Genomic DNA, 23,996 nt, shown 5'->3' with positions numbered 1-23,996 from the left:
ATTAAGGGCTCAGGGAGCTGCTACAGACGTCCAGCGTAGTTGACGTGCGTCGCGATGTTTTCTTCCCGCAGAACTTGAACATAGCTGAGAAACCACACCTATTATTTAACTCTTTCCCGTTTACCCAGATGTTAGATGCGAGCTCTGCCAGGCCCCGCAGAAGCTCTCTGGGTTCCTCTTTTGCCACCGTGCTCTCACCCTCATCGCACTAAAGTAGGCCAACTTGTTTGGATAGGAAATATCATCTCCCGGCCTTCACAGATGCGAGTCTTTTTGAACGCGGACCACCGAAGAGCGCGAGGCTCGGCTCACTTATACCTGGAGGTGCAGATTGTGTTACTTTCTGTCCAAAATACAAGTTTAATCACTTGACTGCTGGGGCCCTGCGGATTTTAAAGGGCCCGACTTCACACCCCTGCTTTTACTTTCTCTTTATACTGTATTTCCGGAGAGCTGCAGCATGGCAAATTAACCTTGCATTGCATTTTTAAACACAAGCAGGCAGAGGATGTCAGTACAGGGACTCTTCAAAGCCCCCCCAACCCCCCGCCCATGTTTGAACTCTTCGCGTAGCCTGTATTCAGGCTGCGGTTCCCATGGCATGATCTACACTACTCCGCAAGTGTTACGGCGTGTTTTCATCAGACCGAAGCAACAAAGTGCCATTGCGAAATGACATTATGAAATGGACTGACATTATGCAACATTTAGTGTTCGTCTATCCAAATTTTGTGACTCCAGTGCTGCAGTGCTGAAGGGTTGGGGGGGGGGGGGAGTGAAATGAGCCCAAGTGCAGCACATGGCTACCAGGGAGCTCTGAGTCAAGGGCATGATGGGCTGGAGGCACATTCGCAAAGAACGACCTTAAAATGTCTCCTGATGGACCGTGAGGACTTCTGTCCGGCAGCATAAATAACAAATGATCCGTCACAAATCGCTGGGCTTAATTTAGGGCACCTACACGCGATTCCTGCGAGAGTCAAGCACTTCCACTCGGAATAGCTCCGCCGGATTCTCGCGACGATCGCATTTCCACCTTATCACCCCCCCCCTCCTCTCCCCCTCCTTCCCTGCCTCCACCCCCCGCGGCTTTTGCTCCGACCACATCAGCCCCTCCTCTGATCACCTGATTCCTGCGGAGCCATTTTGTCTACAGTAATAATACATTCTCAAATAAACCGGAATCACGAGCGCAAAAAAAAAAAAAAAAAAAAAAAAAAAAAAAAGCCGAGAGGGGAGAACGCGGGGAAGGACGGGAAGGAGCGCAGGGAGCCGCCGATCAGACATGAGCAGCTGACGGATCGGAGCCTTTCGTTCGCTTCTGGGTGCCGAGACAGAGAAGGAGGCGGAAACGGACTGATGTGCTCAAGATTAGGAGGCTGACAATCACTTCACTTCTCCTTTTAGGCGCGAGCCCGGCGGTCGGTCGGTCGGTCGGTCCGGCATGTCCCACTCGGACCCGTGTGCGTAGACTCGAACGAAGCAAGCCAGGCAAGCGGGTCGGATTCACACACGGACGGGTTAGCGATGCGTTCGGGTTCCGTGTGGGGAAGCGCGCCGCTTTGATGGCTCTTTAATTCGCCGAGAGGCGACCAAGTGACACGTTGACAGCTCCGCACGTTGACGCTCGGCGGTCGCGCTGTTACTTTGTATCGACACGCGCTCCGTCTCCGTCTGCCGTTCCGTTCCGCTCCGCTCCGCTCGCGACGCCCCGATAAACATCTTCAAACGGTCTGCTTTGTCGGTACTTCTGTGAACCCGGTTTCGCTTTGCTACACTGGCCCGGGGGAAGCAGGAATATTATTTAGCATTATCATATTGCTGCTGCTGCTGCTCCTTTAACCGGATGAGCGAGTCAGCTGGACATCTGACCATCCGCGAACCACAGGATTAGTCACATTTTTCACTAGGTAGTATTTGCTGCATGTTTTCTCAGTCCGTGAGGGTGTCCGTCTTTTTCCAGGCGTTTAAGAGAGAGCATCTCTCCTTCTCCTCCTCCTCCTCCTCATCATCATCATCATCATCGTCATAATTTGTTAAGGAATTCCGCCGGATCGTTAGTCCACGTCCACGATGTCGGGACAGTCCATCACGGATCGGATCACGGCGGCTCAGCACAGCATGACCGGCTCGGCCATCAGCAAGGCGGTGTGCAAGGCCACGACGCACGAAGTGAGCGGACCGAAGAGGAAGCACCTCGACTGTAAGTGCCCCTGGCTGCCGGCTCCCCTAAAACACCCCGTGTGTCTCTTTATTGCACATGTCATGATCCATGTTGAGGGGGCGCGTGAAGCGTGCGGGGTGTATATATATATGTGTGTGTGTGTGTGTGTGTGTGTGTGTGTGGCGCATCGTCCCGTTCCGGTGAATACATGATGATCCATTTTCGGTGACGGGCGCGTGAATGGACGGGCCAGCATCCATGAACCCCCCCTCCTCCTCACAAAACAACGGGCTCTCCTACGCCGTTCTCTTTCATTGCGGAGATCCACGTAAAAAACAGGGTATGTCAGCCAGGAAGGCGTTCGCCCGGCACGCGCCGGCACCCAGTTTTTGGGGGTAATTTTCCACCGCCGGCGCGCGCGTTTCATTCAGGTTCATTCGGGTTCATTCATCACCACTGACGGGGGGCCTTTCGGGTGGCGATGTGCGCCGTGTCATTTAGCCTGAACCCGCTTCCGTGATCACATTATAATAATTATTTCATTATTTAAACATGATTTAGTCCACTATAATAACACAAAGCGTTTTCCACTCGAACCCGGGCTGTGTCCCCTGACAGGTTACTGACTCAGACAACCATTGGTCCGCCCCCAGGGGACATTCGGAACCGTTTCTTTTATTATCTATTTTCATTCGTGTAACAGCCGTCAATACGACCATTCAGTGAAGTTTAAAGAGTAAAATTCCAGGTAAAAGCAGGAGTGTCCGCATTTACATCACTGCATTTTTATCCGAAGCCACTTCCAATGACCTCTGTAGTGTTATCAGTCCACATACCTTATTCACCGCGGTGACTTACATTGCTAGATACACTACTTACATTCATCCATACATCAGTGGAACACACTCTCTCTCTCTCTGTCACTCACACACTATGAGTGAAGCAGAACAGAATGTCTTTAGACTGTGGGAGGAAACCAGAGCACCTGAAGAAAACCCACGCAGACACAGGGAGAACATGCAAACTCCACACAGACATCCAGTCGCAGCCCAGCCTTCGGTGGAAAATTGTCTTTTTCCATCGCCTGTCAAAAGTGACAGCCCAGTCTCTCGGATTCAAAGTCACGTACGTTAATTTGCACGTTTTTTTGGGGTGAGATTTTGGATACCGTGGGAGACGGCGCGGTAAACATCACAGCCAGTGAGGATTTTCCCAATCTATCTCGTCCCCGTGCGAATGTCAGAACGCCAGCTTTCTGTTTGGGTCAAGAGACACGTGACCGTCAGTGTTACATCAACTCTAACCCCAAACCCCGATCGTAAGCTTTGTACAGAACCGCAGTCGATCGTGTAGTAAAATCACACAATATCTGGGATGCGTGACAGAGGTACTTCATCTGCAGGTGTGTGTCCTGAGACCACAGACCCGAATGCTTCCTCTGTGTGTATCGCCGTTTCAGCAACTGCAAAGGTCATTCAGCCTAAACCAACCCGGTGCTTTCACATGCTTTCAATAGGATGCACCTGCTGCTGATGTTTGCATCCGTTTCCAACAGGAGAACCGTTAAATCAGATACTGACACTTACATGTAGGAAGGTCTACTGCCATGTGAATCTGACAGGAGCCCGTTTCCGTGAGCTGCCCAGCGGTGAGGCGCTAAAGCGGAACCCGCAGCTGGACGTGTGTCTCGGCGTTGTCATGGAGCTGGACGGCGCAAGGCAGCCGGTCTCAGCAGCTGCTGCTCAAGCATCTCTACTTACTTGTTGCAATAAACCAGTGAATAACGTGCCAACTGGGGGGGGGGGGATGCTGTTCAGATTGCCAGCAGGCACATTTCTACATGTCTGCCAATATTAACAATTTTCAATCCTGATGGAACATTATAAATAATTACTGTACCCCCCCCACACACACACAGTAGCAGCTACATATGGTGATCACATTATGTTGTAAGCAGGAGCTCAGTGGTGTTGGGAAGGTGAGGGCTGTGTGGACGGGTCATGGTGAGCGTCTTGTGCCCTAAGACTCCTCTCTCTACATTAAACCTGTGGACCTTAATTTGTACATTCTTCATAGTAAAACAGTGTATTACAGTGTGGTCTGTTGTCACGTTATATAGACATCAAGATGCAACCAACTTAAAAATCCCGGCAGACAAAAGTATCAGTCATATGAATGTAGACCATCTGAGACTGGCTGTCCAAGGACTACAGGGTCATGAGAGTCACCGCAGTAGCGCAGTAAGAGACGGAGCGGCCGAAACCTTGCCGTCTAACGTGGCGCCTTCAACAAAAGCTCTTCCGGGGCACAGTTATCAGACACTCACCGTGTTTCGTTATGAAATGCTGTTCATATTCCATCCTTGTTTGGACGTCTCCACTTTTCTGCGCAGCCTTTCTCTTATCTGTTGTATTCGCTGGGCTCGAGCAGTTCTGCTCGTTCTATATCTACGCGATGAGTGCCCTCGGAACTTGCCAGGACTTCGTTCTTAGCCGTGCAGCCAAGCTGTGATGTCCCAGTGGCCTGAGCTGCCCTCCAGCTGGTGTATACCTGGGAGCATTGGCCGGGGAACGTTCGCCGTGTCCGTCCCCACGTGCCCCGTGGGATGATGGCGACGGCGGGGGGGGGGGGGGATGTGCGGTATTTTTAGCAGCGTAAGCTGTTTGGCGGGTGCCGACAGTACGTCATGCTCTTTTTGGAGCGTCCCGGCGTTGCCCGGGCCGCTTCCCTGCATCTGAACTGCTGTGTGCAGCATTGCTGCATCATTAGGGACTCGGCAGGGGGTCCGTACAGTACAGCCAAATGTCCAATAGCGGAGAGCGCTGGCTCCACTCGTCCGTAGGTGGTCCATGCACATTACAACCAGGCGTTCGCCTTTTAACTCTTTACGGGATCAAACATATGGAAAATACCGTAATGATGCGCTCTGGAAATGGATCCTCAGCAGATGATTGCGAGCTGAAGGGATGTTCCGGAACATTCCTTTGAACCCTGCACACCTATTTCGGTTGCTCGGTGGGTGGCGGAGTGAGATGCGCTGCTGTTTTGCATAATTTCTCCAGCCATATTGGGAGCGGGAAGCACATGCGGCGGTGCAGGAGAGGCCTCGGCAAACAGAGCTGGCACACGCGAGCAGCTCCTTTGTTGTTTGGCTGTTTGCTTTGTTAGCCGCCTTGCGCTCGCTGACGTCGTTTTTCTGGCATTTTTCGCCTTGCGTAAGACGACTGTTCCGAGGGCCTCGTGTCGTGGGGGTTTGGTTGCTCATTCGGAGCAACTGGTTTAAATTTTAACACTTGGGCCGTTTACACAGCGGGATACCTCTCCGGCGCAGCTCACGTACTGTAGTTACGCTCTACGCTCTTGAGGCCCGTTCCGTCGGGAAGGGCGAAGCACTTATGTAATGATCTCCGTTTCCTCATGGAAGACGTTGCCGTCCTGCTGGTTGGAGCGAGCAGCTCAACCCGCGTGACCCAGGGACGTGATGCTCGTGAAGGAAGGTCAGCCGCCACGTTGGGGAGCTGCAGCTCCGAGAAGCCCGAGCTGGGAACCTTGATCCCAACCGATGGGTCCCGTCGGACGTCTCTGTCCAGAAAACACGTCCCACATCTGCGACTTCCATCTCAAGTAGCAGAGGACAGCACTTCTATTCTTAAATGTATTCCGGATACATTTTAGACCTCCGTCGCCAGTGTGTACAGATAATTTTCCACCCCTCATTTATCCCGTCTCACTATAGTGGGTGGAGTCACCTGCCGCTCTGCAGAGTGTGTGCGCGCCGCACAATGGAGTGTCGTGTGTGAGCAATTCTGCTTCATTGTTTGGCGTTGTTGAAGGGTTCGTGACGTCCCGTTGAGTCATGCGATTAGGTGGTTTCGTTACACGCGCGTTGGATTTAGCCGATTATAGACGCTCGCGGACGCCGAATGCCGAAACGAGCCTGTAGAGAAACGCTCTTTTATGAAAGTGATTTCCTTTTCCAGGTCTGCTGTTGTTTTTGGGATGCTGAGTAGCCTAACCGCGTCACCCTGTCATCGTACGGTTCGTGATCGGTGTTGCGTTTCGATCGTAACGGATGGAAAACGCACAGAAAACACCGAATTTGCTGTAATTTTAAGCGGTAGGAACAGTGGAATTAACTGAAACGGCTCAAATCTCTGCAAAAATTTGACTTCGGCTCATCAACGCCACGAATTCGCAAATGTCTTACATGTCCTAAGATATCAATTTGTTTCCCAACGGCATGTTTTCGGGCAGTTTTTTTTTCCCCCCCCCCACGCTTTTCAGTCACTTGCGAGCTGCGAACAATATCACTCGGAGGCCGGGGACGTCAGCAGGCTGCTTTACTGCCTCACATCGCTGGAATTCCAGCCTTTGGTACTTGTGACAGGAGAATGCGAGTGCTCATTGAAAGGTCTCAGGGAGGTATTGGCCACTTTCTGGCCACAATGCAGCTGTTGTTACCCTAGGAGCACCTGGTCACCAAAAAGCGCCTCCCACATGGAGATTCACTCCAGATTTTGGAAATCCCATCTCTGCAGCAGCTAACAGACTCCAGGGAAGTGTTTATCGCAGCTGTCTTCACATCTCAAATTCATTTAGGCTCTTAGCTCTTTTCCAAATTTATTTAAATAGCTGACTGTTGTGCAGTCTTTCTTTCGTGCATCTGGATTTTCTCCTGAAGAAGGTCTGGTTAAGGACTTGACTTAAAACTCTTGGTAGCATCCTAGGTTTATCCTGGTTGACCTTGCACCCTTCCCATCACAAGCTCAGGCTTTTGACCAGAAGGCTGCCTGTTTGTTTGTTTGTTTGTTTATTTATTAAGGCTTTTTAAGTTGGCTTCCTGTAGCTACATGGATCAAATTTAAGACCCTGGTTATGGCCTACAAAAGTATCAATAGAACTGCTCCCAGATATCTACAAGACTTCATCATCCGCTACACCCCAACTAGACTGCTACGCTCTTCCGCATCTACCCTCTTGGTGGTCCCGCACACAGAAGGTAAAGCGCGGAGGTTCTCGGTTCTGGCTCCGTTGTGGTGGAACGACCTCCCCCTCTCACTCAGAACTGCTGAATCTCTGTCTGCATTTAAAAAGGGTCTTAAAACTGACCTCTTCCAGACTCACTTCACCCATGATCTCTTCAGTTCATGTAAGGTCTGAATGTTCATGCACTATAAATTTAAGATCATCCCCGGATAAACCTTCACGCAGCTACTCCTGTAACGTAGAGTAAATGTTTATATGTACCTCAGAAAAAAGGAAGGTCGGTCTAGGAAGGTGATCAGGAATCGTCAATATTCCGATAAAGTTTAACGCAGCTACTCGTGCGATGAACGTTGGTGCATGTGGTGAAAGAAACAAACCGTACTTAAGAATCGCGCATCTGAAACCATGTCTCGCTTTCTCCTAATGTAATGTGCAAATTGTACGAGACGTACGTCGCTTCGGAGAAAAGCGTCCGCTGAACGAATGCGTGTGAACGCAAGCGTAGGTTCGCTTTTGCGTGGATGGAAGTGTTCTTCCTCGGGTCGCTTGACAAAGGAAGGGAAAGGATGAAATCGGAGGGATTGGACGGACGGGTTCTGGCTAAATCCCTTGCTGAAGGCAAGGACTCGCACAGGCAACATGAGACCCACGTCCTAGGTCGCGTACCGCTTCGTATGTACGTAGGGCCGTGTCTGCTCCGTGGCAACGGGGCACCGGGGCACCTCTCCGCTTTCCCTCATCTTATCTGACGTGCCGCAGCACCGCGTCCGTCAAGTTCGCGTTTTCTGGGTGCAGGTAACGGCAGGTCTCCTTTTTCCTGGTTTAATTTGTCTCCTGCAGGCCGCTTGCTCCCCGACGAACCACAACCCCAGCGGAGGAATCCATAACAATCAGGCACCTGACAGGAAAATCTTTAGCGGGTGGATTTGCACATTAGCCGCCTGCCAGACGGAGTGGGATTGTTAAACTGCGCATCATGCGGCTCCCCTTAGATTGCCTGGATGAAACGTCTCTCATTCTCCAGACAGGAGCTTTCAGACTCGCCTCTGTTTGATAGGACAGGAAATGGCTGATTCATGGTCAATGCAATCTTACGGTTGCTCTCCGTCACCGCGCTTGGCAGCTGCTCTCGTTCAGCCGTATTTCTCGGGCTACGGGAAAGAGGCCTGAAAGCTGCCAAGAGCTAGAGGATGCGAATGAATGGATTCGTGAACATGTGGACTTGGGTCGCTGGCGCATGTGTTTTCTATGGAAGCTGCTGGATTTATTCCTCTTATCCTGGGCCAGGATGTGGGGTGTTTATTCATGGTGCTGTGGGCTTGTGGAAGTCATAGCGCAACTCTTGTACCCTTGAGCGACTGATTGGCAAACTGTATAAATGCCTGCTAAGTAAATCCATGCCCAGTGGAACTTGGGCCTTTGTGGTGTGTGTTCTCCGCTCTCGACCAATCAAGTGTTGAACAAGATGCTTGAGAAAGGCCTTGGACTGATGAACGCTCTGTGTGTGTGTGTGTGTGTGTGTGTGTGTGTGTGTGCGTGCTGCAGATCTGATCCACTGCACCAGCGAGATGAACGTGAACATCCCCCAGATGGCTGACACACTCTTCGAGAGGACGGCCAACAGCAGTTGGGTGGTGGTGTTCAAGGCCCTCATCACCACTCACCACCTCATGATGTACGGCAATGAGGTGAGTCCCAGAACACTGTGAGTTTTTCCTCAAGGAAACGCGCACGCAGAACAACACATTCACCAGACACACGCAAACGGCATGGCTGGGCGGCTGGATCATACGCGAGGGACGCGGCTCGTGCGCTACCCCCAGCCCGGGTGGGTGGGAAAGGTGTTGGAGATAGTGGGGCTCGAGGCTCGGGGCGCGTCATATCAGCACACTGGCGATGATCTCCATAAAGTCTCGCCCAGACTGTAGCCATTGTGATAAAGCGTGGAAGATCACATGCCTTCGCTGCTTCCTTGTCAGTGGAAAAACACTGAAGGTAACACAGAAACTGCCTGTCTTGGCCACGCCCATCTTTATGACCACGCCCATCTCTCTGGCCACACCCCTCAACTGTCATTACCCTCAGCTGCAAACGATCTGGGTTCCGGTTTTGGGAGCAGGTGCTATCTCATTAGCGTGTGGAGATTAATCAGTCTGATTTTACTACAGGTGTGCGGTTTTGCAAACAAGCTGTGAGGTGTTGCGTAGGTAAATGGAAAAGGGGGAAGTCCTATTGGCCAATCGGAGGGCAGAAAAGAGTAAATTCCCGATTCCTCAAAACGTGGCAGCGGGGCGCATCCCGTGAACCATCGTGCAGTTCGGCTGGTCGTTTCTGGAGCGGGATCGGGTCCGGTCCCGCTGCCGGGAGCTCGCCGTTCCCGCCCTCATCATGTCTTTAAAGTCGCATTTTCTGTTATCTCTTTCCGAAAAGTGTCGTTTCCCTCCTGATTTGGAATTGACCCCGATTTGCTCGGTACCCCTCGGTGTTTTATAGACCCTGTCGGTGGCCCTCGATATTTTGTGGAGTCTTGTCCCCTAAAGTGTTGCGTGAAGGTCACTGGTGTTTCAGTGCATTCCCCCCCCCCCCCCCCCCCCCCCCACCCTACCCTACCCTACCCTACCCTACCCTACCCTTGGATGACAACGCTCCAAGATGAGGTGTCACTTCCGTTCTTTTTCTCTGAACTCATGAGCCGAGTGGCACCGTGCTTCGGGGCCAGATGTTGGGTTCCGCAGTAAAGCGAGGTCTTCGGCTCCCCGGTGCTTGACCTCCCCGACTCCCCCCACCTTGTATGTGAAGTCGCGGAGCTCTGTTTGCATTGTGGAGGTGGAGGCCGCAGTGTAAATGCCAGAGAGACGCCCTTGAAGGGAGGGACGTGGCGTTTGCCACGCGAGGAAGCGGTGGGGCGGTTCACCCCGGTCCACCTTTCCCCTCGATCGCCTTATCTTGCCTTGTTCTGGCTGCGATAGTGGCAATTCGGCCGAAGTCCGCTGTCCTCGGCTCACAGAGAGATTAATCTGACATCGGCGCATTGGACGCCGCCGCTCCGGCGGGAGGGTCTCTCCGAATCGGGGCTCGTTCCGAAGCCTCCGTGCGGGCCGTGAGGAAGTAGGCTAGTGGAGCGAACACAGCGGAGCACCTGAGCTGAGTGTCAGCACAAATACGGCCCGCTTTGTGGCGCTGCTCTCTTGCCTTTAAGTGGAGTTTGTTACAGCATTGATTTTTCTTCCCCCCCCCCCTCCCCCGGCTCGCCGACACCGCCGTCCGACTCGCTTCCGGTCACAGCGTGACGTGTGTTCTAGCGCCGTCGTGTGGGCATGTTTCTCTGCTCTGCATCTTCTTGTACATATAATCAAAGCTAAAATACAGTACGTTAAACAAAACCGTACGTGTTTTAACAGCTCAACAGCCGTTCAGATCGGTGCACTCTGTTTAAGGTCTACACATCGTTTGGATCTTCTGATAAACTGGCAGCTGGTAGCGTTGTGCTGCTGTCTTTGGACCCAAAGGTTCTAGGTTCAAATCCCACCTCTGGCTGTAGTACCCTTGAGCAAGGTACTTACCCTGAATCGCTCTGGTAAAATTACCCAGTTGTATAGATGGATAAATCACTGTGAGCAGCTTTGGAGAAAAGCTTCGGGTAAAGTGCAGAGTAACAGATGTCCAGTTCAAAGTTCTAGAAAGCATCTGAACGTTCCGGTAAGATTATAGTAAATGTAAAACCATAGTACTTTCTTGTAACACAAAGGCATCCAAGTATAAATTCTAACCATTAAAAGTGCCTTTTAAATGTTCGGTTAAAGTTACAAAAATGAGAACAAAACGGTCAGATTGTGATTCTTCTAATGAGTACATTCGGATCACGGTATTTCAGCAAGAGTCCTGCCTTCGGTTTAATTCCTCCGCTGGCGAATGCAATTACTCTCGTAAAATCAAAATCGGCGCATAACACGAGTCGCTGAACTTCAGAATAGAGCCCTTAATGACATTTCACTACTACGATGAACCATTATGAAGTTATAATGTCCTGATGGTTTTGGGTGAACACCTGGGTCACGCATTAGGATTCCTACCCAGTTGCCGCGATGATGAAAATATGAGGCTTCGTCGCTGTAGTTCAGTGCGACGGGACCGGACCGACCGGCGTCTGAGCCCATTTCCTATCCCTTCTAGAAAGAACCGAGGTGGTCGGCGCCGTTACGCCGTCTATTGTATGCCGCTCCTCGGCGCTTCCTACGTTACCCATCCCCCACCAGTGTCCCCTCGAGGAGGTTTGCTTTGGCTCGTCTCTCTACCCTGAAGCTCTAGCGCCTCCCGGTTCCTCCCCTTGGCGGTGCTTGTTCTGTGGGAAGCTGTAGAAATGGCTCCAGTTTGGCCCCTTGGCAGCAGAAAACCAAACACTCGAAATCAAGGGGCGGATGTGAACGTGATGGTGTGTCGTACAACTGCGTGTTCCTTTGCCAGAGAGCCGTCCTCCCGCTTCTCACACACACACACGCGCACGCGATTGCACCCAATGCATTCTGTCTTGTGGTCGAAACGCGGTGGTACTTTTCTTCCGTCTCACTTTTGGACTCGTCCCTTTCCTCAGAGGTTCATCCAGTATCTGGCCTCCAGAAACACACTCTTCAACTTGAACAACTTCCTGGACAAAGGCGCGTTGCAAGGTTGGTCGCCGCCTTCCGAATACGCTGCGGGCTCGGGGACGTGAAGCCGAGACGCGGACTGTGGAAGCTGCCGTTGTGTCCTACAACATCCGGGAGTAAAGCCGCTTCCTCTCTTGCAGGCTACGACATGTCCACCTTCATCAGGCGCTACAGCCGGTACCTGAATGAGAAGGCGCTCTCCTACAGGCTGGTGGCCGTCGACTTCACGAAAATGAAAAGGGGGTAAGACCTGTAGACACTCACACTCACACACTCACTCCTAGTGCTCCATGGCCTGGGAAGGAGAAGGTCTTACGTGAACGTGTGCATCTTCCTTCCGGAAAGCGTCGACGGAGTGATGCGCACCATGAACACGGAGAAGTTGCTCAAGACTTTGCCGATCATCCAGAACCAGCTGGACGCGTTGCTGGACTTCCAGGTACCTCGAGAACGATCTCGTCCGCACGGGTAGAGACCCGTCACTTTGGCGTCTGTGCGTAGGCCTCCGTCTACTGGTAAACCCTTATGCGATTGCGAGCGTGTGACGAGTGCGTGACCTGTCTGCCTTTAACCCCTCCGTAAGGCCAACCCCAACGAGCTCACCAACGGGGTGATCAACGCCGCCTTCATGCTCCTCTTCAAGGACTCCATCCGCCTGTTCGCTGCCTACAACGAAGGAGTCATCAACCTGCTCGGTGCGTCGCCTTCGGGCGCTTCTGCCGACTGTCCTCGCGCTCTACTTTCTCTCGCTAATCCCCCGTTTCTTTTTTTTTTTTTTTTTTTTTTTCTCCCTTTCCCACCCAGAGAAATATTTTGATATGAAGAAGAACCAGTGCAAAGACGCCCTGGACATTTATAAGAGATTTCTCCTCCGGATGACCAAGTTGTCCGAGTTCCTTAAAGTAGCCGAGGTAGAACGCCGTCTTGTTCCGTTTCTTGAGTGCTGGGTTTATTTTTTGGATATATTTTGTGCAGGTGTAGTTAAGGGCTCTCTCTCTCTCTCTCTCTCTGGCATCCCTGGGTCTGTGCTGCATAAAACCGTCGTAGAACCATCCAAGGCGAACGCGGTGATCCGTTACGGTGATCGTGACCCCGCGGTTGAACCGCACGGTCAGCTCTGCTGTAGCACGAGTTTTAATTAACGTCACACATCTGCAGCTACGTCTCCTTCTCCTAACGTAACGCACAAATCGTATTTTCTCTGAGACGTACGTCGCTTTGGAGAAAAGCGTCTGCTAAATGAATAAGTGTAAATGTAATTATGAGGTTTGGCTTTATCCGATAAATAGAGGAATGCGATTTGCATAGCCCAAACTTCCGCGACGGCGGTTTGGGAATAATATGATCCCAGCCCAAATATTCAGACTTGCACCATTTTTTTTTTTTTTTTTTTTTTTAAATTTATTGCTTAATTTTGATCGACCGTATTACAGTTAAATGCAGTAGACCAAGGTGATGCTGGTGTAAAGAAGCCTTCTAGGAGCCCAAGGTCGGATGAGTGGTGAATGCAAGACCATACCTCTCGAACAGAATTAGATATTATAGTGCTTTGAAAAAACCCAAAGAACCAAGTGCAACAAATTGCATATTCTCTCATTATTTTCATACTCCCCCCCCCCCCCATACTGATGGTTTTGATCGGTTTTGCACCGTCTTCCAATTTAATTTTGTGTTGCCGACAAATTTTTAGACGGTGTTCATTACTGTAATCTGCGTGCTGTGGCCCCCCCCGTCTGTTTTTCCCCATTGAAACTTACTTTTATTAAAAAAAAAAAAAAAAATCGGCATAATGAGATGTTTCATAGGAACCCAGCTATGGCGTTACGGCAGAACGCGCTGCGTTCTTACATTTAGTTGACGCTTTTCTCCGAAGCAGCTCGCAATGTTCGGATACAACCATCCACCCGTTTATACGGCCGAGTAATTTTTTGAAGGTACGACAGCTAGAGGTGGGATCCAAACCCGCGACCTTTTGGGCCAAAGGCAGCAGCTCTAACCACGACGCTACCAGCTGCTTCTTAACACACGTCTTAAACCGTGCCCTGCTGGTCGTGGAGGGTAGGGGGGTCTGCTAGAGTCCATAGAGGGGGCACGTCCGCTTTTTTTTTTTTTTTTAAAACAGTTTTCAGCTGTTTCCCCCTCGGTGCAGCTCGGGGACTTTGCGTCACAGTCACCGTCTCCTCGGAAAGGGACGAGTTCGCGCTCTCGCTCGGCGCTACGGTCCCGTAACTAGCGTTCCGCCAGCAGTGGAGCAGTTTCTCATTAAGGCACGTGAGTTAATTGACACTCAGTGGTGTTGAGGGATGAGGCTCATCTAGTGTCTAGAGTGGCGTGTCTGGTGTGAGAGCGACTGTCCTCGCTGTGACCGTCCCTCGTGCAGTGCAACATCTGCATCCCTTTTGGATGTTTCCCGCCCTACAGTCACACGTCTTTTCCCCGCCGGTGGCCGGCCGGACATCTCCATGTGCACAGCCATGTGTCGCGTTTCCTCCACGTGTGGGCATGCGAGAACCCCTGTTTTCTGTTGCTTTGGTTCCTTCACAGCCGCTGCATGAGAAGTAATGACCCTTCTGTTGTATTTTTTTTCCTTTGTGTTCCTGTGGTTTCGTGTTGTTCGTTCTGTGTGTTTCGGTTCCGTTCGCCCCCCCTTCTTGTGACACAGCAAGTTGGAATTGATCAGGGTGACATCCCTGATCTGACCCAGGTCAGTGTACGTTTCATTTTGGTTTCTCTCCATGTGACTCCATTAGAAGTGCTGTCATTTCCTGCTCCCTCCCCCCCTCCCTCCCTCCTCCCTCCCCTCCCCGCGCTCTCCTTCCCCTCTCCTGACCTCGCACCCTCGGCCGGATCGCCGCGCTCTTCGTCCGGCCGCCGTTCACCCCTGCGATGCGCTCGCGGAGAGCTTCTTCAGCTGTTCCCTGTACCCTTTGCTTCTTCGGCGCTCTAATTATGGCCATCCGTCATGCTGTGATTATTATTATGACGGCCAGTTTATCTTCTCCGGTGCGCTTCGTACGGCGGCGCGCCGTTAAAATAGTGCGACCCAGTGATCGAGGACAGCAAGCTGCTCTCGTGTTGAGTATTTATGGCAGTAGGCAGTGCTCCGTTGGGTACCGTGGTAAAATAAGACCTGCGCTGCTCCGCCCCCCCGGCGCAGATGACGCACCGCAGGGGTTTCGGGTGGAGACACCTGTGCAGGTGCCTGTGAGCGGTGCGCTCTCAGTGACCTCTGGGTCTGTTAAGCCGGTGGGCACCAGGCACCGACTGGTGCCAAAACAAGCTGCGGTGACGGCAGGAAATGGTTTTCTACGGGTCTCTTTTCTCTTTCCCTTCCTTGCTTTTCTCTATCCGCAGCTATTTCGTCCTTTCAGTTACATTTTCAGTTACTGCTTTTCTGTCTCTGGAGTTGAGGTTCAGATCCTCGCGGGAAGCCGCTTTGCCTTCCTTCCTTACAATGCGCCGGAACGTGCCGCAGAACAGAACACGGGCGTGCCAGTCAGAGTGGGTGGGGTTACTGGGTCTGGGCGGGGCCTGGCCGAGCCCCGCCTCCATCCGCCGCCAGTTCCGACCGGGTCGGGCCGCTCCTCCTGCTCCGGCGAGCCGCCGACACAGAGCAGCGTGCAAAAGCAAACAATCCGGAGCGGCGCCTCGAGGGCTCGCTCGCTGGATTTTACCCCGATTGGCCCAGATGGATCGGCTGGATCGGATCGCGTTATCTCACGCGTCCTCCCGCCTCGGTCCTTCTTTAATTTTAGCGGCGTGGCGAGAACGGAGGAACTCGCTGTGCTCGAGGGGCAGGGAACTTGGGAGCTGCTGACGGCCGGTTTATAACGAACGCTTTACGCAGTCTAACTGGGAGCCAAATCCCGGTTAACGCTCTCGGCCGTCTGCTCCAGCGCCTCCTAGGGAGCGACCGCTCGCGTCCGCCGTCCCTCTGCTAACGCGGCGAGCGCCTTTGACCGGCCCTGTCCTCTCTCTCCTCTCCGCTCGTCTCGGTCGACCCCGCAGGACCGTGACGCCTCTGCGCTTAGTGGTGTGAAACTTTGGACCGCATCAAGTGACGTGTGCCCGCTGCAATGTGTGTGCGTGCGCGTGCGCGAGTGCGTTGACCTGCGGCCGCCCCTCGCTCCTGCCACAGGCTCCCAGCAGTCTCCTGGAGGCCCTGGAGCAGCACCTGGCCTCCCTGGAGGGTAGGAAGATCAAGGAGTTCTCCGCAGCCAGCAGGTACGGCGCCGGCGGTCCCGCTCTCCGCCCGCACCACGGAGAGGACGATCCCGACCCGTCTCACGATGCTGTGGCGCGTGTCCCCGCAGAGCCAGCACCTTGTCCACGGCCGTGTCCTCGCTGTCCAGCACCGGTGTGTCCATCAGCCGTGTGGACGAGAAGGAGAAGCAGCAGGCTCTGGAGGAGGAGCAGGCCAGGCTGCAGGCGCTCAAGGTGGGGAGGCGAGGAAGGGAGGGTGGCAGGATCTCTCTCTCTCTCTCTCTCACACACACACACACACACACACACACACACACACACACACACACACCCTTTCCCCCCCTGCTGTGAGACCGCTGCAGGCTCTCGGGACTCCTGCGAGGGGCTCCTGCCGCCGGAGACGCTCGACGTGCCGAGCGAATCGGCCACGGAAGCGTGTTTCTGTGCGTCGCTGTCGTTACCGCGTCGGGCGCTCATTAACACTTTGCCTCACGTGCCTTCAGCGCTGACGTGTGTGTTACTTCTTCTCGCCGCACAAGGGTTTCCTCCCCTTTTTCTGCTCGTGCGGCCAAACGGAGCGATAGAACGAGCTCGGTTATAACGTCGATACCGGAAACAAAGCGCGGCGGCTCCGGTTACGTCGTTCCTCGCAAAACCCGACACGGTGCGAGGAATCGTTTGCTTTGCGTCCGCTGCTCATAATACCAATAAAATTACAGAAGCGATTAGAAAGTAAACACAAGTTGAACACAAATTTCAGACATTTACAGGCACAATATGGCCATTCCCTCGTTTGTACCTCTTCGTGGCAAATTGAATCCGCCGACCCTTCAGAAAGACTCCCGAATATCCCAAACTAGACTCATTTATGGGGTTCAAACCCACAGACTCTTAAAAATAAAAGTCAGCATCATGTCGCTTTTTCCCTGTAAAACAGTTTCTTACCCATCAGCCGCGCTTTCTTACTGCACCTGTCGATCACGAGTGCTCTTCCTTAGCCGCTGCGCCCCCTGCTGGCCTGGCCGCCTCAAGGGTGCGCTGATTAATGAGCGAGGCGCATCGGTGTGTCACCGTCCGACCCTCCTTGACCCCCCAGGACCAACGGTTGAAGGAGATCCGCATGCAGACGCCCGGCAGCTCTCCCAGCTCGCAGTCGCTAGGCAACGGCAACGCCAGCCACCACAGTGCCGCCATGGACCTCCTTTCCAGCCCCGCCCCCGTCCCTGCCCCCGCTCCCCCCGTCAACAGGTATGGTGCCATGGCAACCGGACAGCATCTCAGAAGTGAAGTGTAATAATGGACCCCAGTATCGAATGAGAACGTTTATGTATTCATCACATTTATTTGTGACACATAGGGGTGTGATGAAGAGGTTCACCTGTTGAAATGTGAGATAAAAATGTATAAAATAAATGGAAAAAAATGTCAAACATAAAAAGTGACATTTGCTTCGACCGGAATGATTTACATACAGTTTTTAGAGAATCTGCGGACATGGTTCTGCGAGCTCTCGGTCGGTATTTTTTGGACACACCTGTCAAGTTCCTTTCCAGGGGAGCGTGTGAGTATTGTGGTGCTCCGGGACTCTCTGATTGGACGGCGGCCATGAGACGGATGACCCCCTGCGGTGCTGATCCCTCTGTCCCCAATTTTGTCCCTCCTCTGCAGCGTGGCGGACCTGTCCGGCGACCTGTTTGACCTCCAGCCTGCCTTCGTTCCCACGGTGCAGAGCACGCCGTCCATCTCCACGGTGCCCAGCACTGCCTGGGGAGGTACTGCTGGCCCTCCCTCATCGCCGCTCGTGTGGCTCCGCCCATTTATTCTCATGTTCTTAGCAATTTCAGTTTGGAAACTCGTGAAACTCGTGGACTTGCGGTCCAGGCGTGTTCAGCTTGCGTCCCGAGTGTGTGTCTGAGGCAGAGTTCCTCCGAGGTGCGGTTCTCCTGCTCTGGATCGCGGAGCTGGGGTCGGGGGGTACGAAGGGGCGGAGCCGATACCCACCGCAGACACCCAGAAGCGCTGGAACGGAAGCCCTGGACGACGAGCGATTGTGACCCCATATGTCCCTGCTCTATCCTCCAGGTGTGGAGGCCTTTCCCACCCAGCAGATGGCGCCCAGGGCGGCCATGAACGTAGATTTCGATGCCATATTCGGCACTAATGCAGCCAGTAATGACGCAGAGCCTGCAGCCGGTAAAAGCCGCCAGAGGACATTCAAACTAAAGTGGCTAATCCTGCCTCACGGGGCTCCGCCCCCTTTCTGTGCCACGCCGCTGTCTCGCGCTCCCGGCTCTCCTGTCCCTCGGCTCTTTTCGGTTCGGCCCGTTCGGATCGACCGACCGGCTCGCTGCCGGGAGCAAGGCACTCCGCTCCACTAACCCGCTGCTCCGTGGCTCCTGCTTGACCTTCGGACACTACCTCCGCCTGACCCTCTCCCCTCTCCTACAGAGACCCCGAGGTGCGGGGTTTCTGATGTGCCCCCAGAGCTGCCCACGTGCCCTCCTGGACTGCCCCCCAAGGCTTCTTTCCCTTTCTCTCAGGCGGGGGGCCGCTTTCCTTGCAGCCGTTTTTCAGAAAATTCCTCTCGGCTCTCGTGTCGTGAGACCTCTGACCCTGCTCCTCCTGTGACGCTTTTTCGGCGGGGGCGCGCCGGGCTGCGGGAGTGGCCGTCACCCGGTTCGCGACCCTAACCGTGACCCTGTCTCCTAGGCGACCTGCTGAAGCCCACAGTGCCCTCGCAGACCCAAGCGCCCGTGCCGCTGTACAGCGGAGGCAAGCTGCTGCCGTCTGACCTGGACGCCTCCCTGGCCAGCCTCGTGGGCAGTGAGTCCCTCCCCAACTGAACGTCTGTCTCCATTACAGTGTTAGATCACCGCTCTCACTCACCCTATCCTCCATCTCCCCACAGATCTGCACTTTGGAGGGATGTCGGCTAAGAAGTGAGTGTCTGGGACAGAGCGTCACAGCTCTGGGACGTGTTCATGGGGATGTTCTCGCGCCGACACTCAGCCGCTCTCTCCTTGCCCCCCCCCAGGCCAGACATGCAGTGGACTCAGCCGGGCGAGAAGAAGCTCACGGGAGGCACCGGCTGGCAGTCGAAGGCCCTGGGTGGCACCGCCACCACAGCCTGGACCCCTGCACCTATGCCGGCGGCACCCGTCCCTATAGCACACATGGTGAGTCACGGTGGCACCCCGACACACCTTCCGTTTTCATCATTAACCGTACATTATATACTCGCTGGGCATTTTGCTGCAGAGGCGCATTTTGTCCGCTCGGCTCGTTATTCCACCGGTTTCACGGCAGTAGTTCAGGTTCAGAACCTTCCTCAGGGTATGGGGATCGCTTCGCTTTTGTCCAAAGTGACTGATGGTTATTTACCCATTTTTACAGGTGAGTAATTTTAAGGTAAGTACCTTGCTTAAGGGTACTGAAGGTGGGATTCGAACCGATGACTTTTGGTTCCGAAGTCAGCAACGCTAATCGCCACGCAACCAGCTGCCCCTTTGTGCTCAAAGCCGAGAAAATTCCCACGCACGGCACCCGTGAGCAATGCGAGCCCACCCGGGCAACGGCTGCGGGGGTCGAACGCACGGGGGTCCTACATCCGTGCCGCCGAAGAGCCGCCGAGACGCGTGGGCTCGTTTCCTCATCACCCTTGTTAGCCAAACACTTCACTGAAAAATCAAATTCGTGCCAAGTGCCCTCGCCCTGCGCACCGGTCCTGTTGGTGTAAATAGGGGCGGCTGGTAGCGTAGTGGTTAGAGCTACAATCCAAAGGTCGCAGGTTCAATTCCCACCTCTGGCTGTAGTACCCTTGAGCAAGGTACTTATCTTAAATTGCTCCAGAAAAAGAAAAATTACCCAGCTGTCTAAATGGGTAAATAATTGTAACCTTATCGTTGTAAGTCGCTTTGGAGAAAAGCGCCGGATAAATGTAAATGAGGTGGGGTAGTTTTGCGTGTTTCTTCACGAGAGCTGATGAGTTGCTCTGTGGAGCTGTCACTTTGTCACTAACTGCCTGCTTTTTCTTCTGCTGCTCCTGCCACTGTGCTCATCACGTCTGCGTGCCTCCTCACGCTCCTCCTCCTCCTCCTTTCTCGCTTTCCTCCTTGACCCGCAGAATGGAATGTTCTATGCCGGTTATGTAAGTACACTGTCCGGTCGCAGGAATGTGGGTGTAATCTGATCTGCGTGGCGTGTCTTGTGTGTCGTTCGGCGGCTCGCGTTACCGCTCACCTGACCCCCGGGGCTCCGCCTGCCCCATTGACCAGGTCGAAAGGGGCCCCCCCCGGGCCGCACGCTGTCGGGCCAACGCCGCCCCCCTGTGGCCGCCGTGCGTCTCGCTGTTCTTTGGCGAAGCCCCGCAGATCTCGCCGCCGTGAGCTCAGTCTCCCTCAGCCGATTCCATTCTTACCCCGATTACCGGGGTGCGGCTTTTCCGAAGGCGGTCCGTACCTCGGCCTCTTCGCGTTTCCCGGCTCTCCGTTCCTCCCTGATTAACGGCGAAGACGTCCGCGCTTTCCGGTTTGCGACCCTGTAGATAGCGCTGCGGTTCAGTTCGGATCGCTTAGCACTTATGTAATAACCCCTCGGGAATATGGATTTAAAATCTGTGCTAGAAGTTAATATTTATTGGTATTGTTGTATCTGAAGGGTGTAAGGGGAAAATGATCCCAAATACTCTAGTAACATTCAGTTCAAAGTGCTGACTCAGCTTTTAGAAGCGTGTTTTCACAGAAGCATGGTGACACCTTACCGGAGCAGAACTGCTGCTGTACGGCCAGTGTGTGCGCGGCGTAGAGATGGTGTGAAGCCCGTGTGTGTGTGTGACCTGACCCCGCTGTGGACGCCGTGCCCTCATACCCGTTTCCCTTGCTCTTCGCAGGCTCCTGCCGCTATGCCGTTTCCCATGACGACACCCCAAGTGCCTGTGTATGGAATGGTGAGACACGTGGCCAGTGCGTCCCGTCTGTCACGTCTTTATTAGTCTGCTGTAACGGCAACTGTTACGTTCTTTACCGTGTTTACCGTGGAGGTGGTGACCCGTGAGGTGCTCGTATGGTGTCTTCTTTCTGAGGGGGGTTAAGAGTCATCTGGATCGCTGGGGGTGGGAGGCTGCTGCGGACTTCGCTAAGAGCTCATCTCTGTCTGTAGGTGCCCCCCCAAATGGGTCAGATGGGCGGGGTCCCCGTGCTCGCACCCCAGCCCGTCGTGTACAACCAGCCTGTGCTCAGACCCTCGAATCCCTTCGCTCCCATGCCAGGTGCTCAGGTAGGTCCTCCGCCGTTTGGATCTCTTCATGCCTTAAAGGAAGACTCGGGTCCAGAAACTCAGTGGAGCACCTGAGAACTTCTCAGCACTGCTCTTGTGTGTTAGGGGGGTGTATAAAAGATGCGAGACCCTCCAGCCATCTTTTGGCTGCAGGACCAGGTCATAGATGTTGGTCGCTCTGCTGATGGCACCACGGCTTGGTCGACGGTGACCCTCACTCAGCTGGTCCAGGTGCGCTGGAGTCCTCCTCTTTTGCTCTCCGCAGATGCAGTTCATGTAGCATCCCGGGCCTGGTTGTGCGAGGGGGCCGGGCAGGAAACACCACCAAACGAGCCGACGGAGGAGGACCACCGAGCGACACCAAAACCAGGGAGAGAGAGGCTCAGCCAGCAAGACCGGGGGAAGAGCGGTGTGAAGGGCAGGGGGAGGGCGCGTTGGCACCATTACACCTCCCCCGCAAGCATCTTCCCCACTGTGGTCTGCACTGGCTCATCACTTAAAGACTCTACATCAGTGGGGGTGGGGGGAGGGGTTCTCCACATCTATATGAGTAACATTACCAGGGTAGGGAAGTGTTTGTCATTCAGTGAAGGCAAATGGTCAGTGCTACGTTGGGTTTGTTTTTCTTTCCTGATGTATTTGTATGTCTAGTCTTCTTCTCGTCCTCTACAGAGGACGCTCAAGGCCATCTCTGTGGACACGAGCACTGATGAGAGAGTGTCTGGGCTCCAGAGAGATGCAGAGAGACGTAAAGGGGCCCGAACCCCAGCCTGTGCGCCACCACCTGGTCTCCCATTCTGGAGTTTTATCTCCAGTAAAACCCTTGTTTGTCTTCTAGAAGTTGGCTTTACTGAAGCTGTGGAGCTCTGAGCACCTCCTCTGTATCTGTGTGTGTGTGTGTGTGTGTGTGTGTGTGTGTGTGTGTGTGTGTGTGTGTGTGTGTGTGTCGTCAGTGAGCGCTGCGTCAGGATCGCGTGACCGGCGCACGTGTTTGTGCCTGTGCGTGTGGGCCTGTTTTTCAGGAACGGTGCCGCTTCCTGGTGAGATACGGACACCCTGTTTAGATCAACATTTGGTTTTATGTCCCTCCTCGCTTGCCGTCCACTGCTGCTGTACGGTGACTTTGCACAATTGCGTTATCGTGACCACGGGAGCTGTTCTGAGTGTAAGCTTGTCTCTATGAAAAGAGTACGTTCTATGACGGTAGAATCTTAAATATTCTGCTTACAGAGAGGTGGGGCTTCAGACTCCACCCCTATAAGGAGGGGCTTTGGGAGTCGCTTAATCTCCTATTGGATGAGAGAGGAGGGGCTTCAGACTCCACCCCATAAGGAGGGGCTTTGGGAGTGGCTTCAGCTCATATTGGATGAGAGAGGAGGGGCTTCAGACTCCAGCCTTATAAGGAGGGCCTTCAGGAGTTGCTTTAGCTCCTATTGGAAGACAGAGGCGGGGCTTAAGGCCTAACCCCTATTAGTTTTCGGGACAGAGGCGGGGCTTCAATCTGTGAAGATTGACACAGCAGCCATCAGGAGGGGGGGGGGTCGATGATCTAGATTTTTACAAATGTTTTTGAAAAATTCATATTTTGACATCTGAAATGATAAATTAACACATGACTAATAGTAGAATAGCAGGACACCCGACCCTTGGAGGACTTTGGAATTCCAGGAATCAGTGGAGATGGTTCTCGTGTGTGTGTGAGAGAGTGAGTTTGTGAGTGATGCCGTCATGTGCTTAAACGTGATACAGAATCTAATTCTGTGAGGTGCAAATTTGTGGTACCTCTTTTTTTCTCTCTTGTTTTTCCGCCCAACACGCGGCTGTCTGGTTTTTGCCCGTCGCCGCCGAGGGAGGCCAGAGGTGACACAGGGCCGCGGGGTTCGGGGAATCCCTCGTCTCGGAGCGCACGGTCCGTCTTGTGTTGCTGTTTTGGATGCCCTTTTAAAAAAAAACGCATGATTTGTGTGTAGTCCTTGTTTGAGCGTGGGGTCATCGTGCTGTTCGATGGTGTGTGGGAAGCAGAAAGGCCAGGCTGTCGGCGAGACCCGGAAAACTGACAAGGCCGAGCTGTGGTCTTTGTCTACCTTCTAGTAGCTTCCATTGTAACCCACCGTAGCGATTACTGGCTGACTGGGTAGCTGGATTCTGCTCATCAGGTCATACACAATGATGTCATTCATGTCGAAAAGATCAATGTGTGTGTTCTTTAAATATGTGTGGTGAAGTAGCCCCACTCTTAATGTCTATATTCAGTGATGCTGTGTTTGCCTTTATTTCTGTTTTTCACTCTGGGGTTTATTTGGACTCTCTAGCCCCGTCTGTCGGCTGCAGAGTGTCCTGCAGTTGTATTTGGATGATCTGTTGTGTTGCTGATGCTGAGTCTTCACCCTCATCCTTTTGGGAAGCTCTGGGCCGCTGGCGCAGGCCTCTCTCGGCAGTCTGGAGCGCAGTCCTGGCCCGACGCTGGGGGGTCTGGCCTGATCTCAGTGGGGAGAGGGAGAGCGAGAGAGAGAGAGAGAGACGGCCCGCACATTTTGGAGGATCTGAATCGCTGTCCGCCTGCCAAGTTTAAAAAAAAAAAAAAAAAAAAAGGAAAAAAAATTATTTTTACTTTTGCACGTTTTCGCACGTTTTTTGGACATGTTTTCCGAATTAAACTGCTGCTCTCACATTCTCCATGTATCCATGCCCTGAAACAGTTTTTTTTTTTTTCCTTTTTTTCC

At 53.3% G+C, this 23,996-nt stretch overlaps 1 protein-coding gene across 8 annotated transcripts; it reads left to right on the top strand.

Moving 5' to 3' along the window:
• The first annotated feature begins 1,126 nt into the window (after window positions 1-1,126).
• Window positions 1,127-23,864, top strand: LOC108923071 (phosphatidylinositol-binding clathrin assembly protein-like). Of its 8 annotated transcripts, none has more exons than XM_029257268.1 (21): window positions 1,127-1,520; window positions 1,964-2,203; window positions 8,696-8,838; window positions 11,742-11,817; window positions 11,937-12,039; window positions 12,142-12,235; window positions 12,380-12,491; window positions 12,601-12,707; window positions 14,459-14,506; window positions 15,935-16,020; window positions 16,110-16,233; window positions 17,096-17,247; window positions 17,668-17,771; window positions 18,082-18,192; window positions 18,709-18,822; window positions 18,908-18,938; window positions 19,034-19,175; window positions 20,123-20,146; window positions 20,888-20,944; window positions 21,157-21,273; window positions 21,539-23,864. In XM_029257268.1, exons 2-21 carry the CDS (start codon window positions 2,074-2,076, stop codon window positions 21,551-21,553), a joined length of 1,890 nt encoding a protein of 629 aa, XP_029113101.1. In that variant the 5' UTR covers window positions 1,127-1,520; window positions 1,964-2,073; the 3' UTR covers window positions 21,554-23,864. The 8 variants fall into 8 exon arrangements, with proteins under 8 accessions (XP_029113101.1, XP_029113100.1, XP_029113102.1 ...); XM_029257267.1 differs by having other exon boundaries at window positions 1,127-1,910; window positions 2,042-2,203; XM_029257269.1 differs by having other exon boundaries at window positions 1,127-2,203; window positions 14,459-14,500.
• The last annotated feature ends 132 nt before the right edge of the window (window positions 23,865-23,996 follow it).

The sequence above is a fragment of the Scleropages formosus genome, chromosome 13 (genome assembly GCF_900964775.1).
Source record: "Scleropages formosus chromosome 13, fSclFor1.1, whole genome shotgun sequence".
NCBI lineage: Eukaryota > Metazoa > Chordata > Actinopteri > Osteoglossiformes > Osteoglossidae > Scleropages > Scleropages formosus.
The sequence above is the reverse complement of the archived record's forward strand: the minus strand, read 5'-3'. Positions and strand labels throughout refer to the sequence as shown.

Bases quoted from the DNA above. Each gene is read 5' to 3' on its own strand.
- LOC108923071 (XM_029257268.1), top strand. From the start codon at position 2,074: ATGTCGGGACAGTCCATCACGGATCGGATCACGGCGGCTCAGCACAGC. The intron at 16,021-16,109 runs GTACGGCGCCGG...GTGTCCCCGCAG, and splicing joins GAGTTCTCCGCAGCCAGCAG to AGCCAGCACCTTGTCCACGG. The intron at 17,248-17,667 runs GTATGGTGCCAT...CCTCCTCTGCAG, and splicing joins CCCGCTCCCCCCGTCAACAG to CGTGGCGGACCTGTCCGGCG.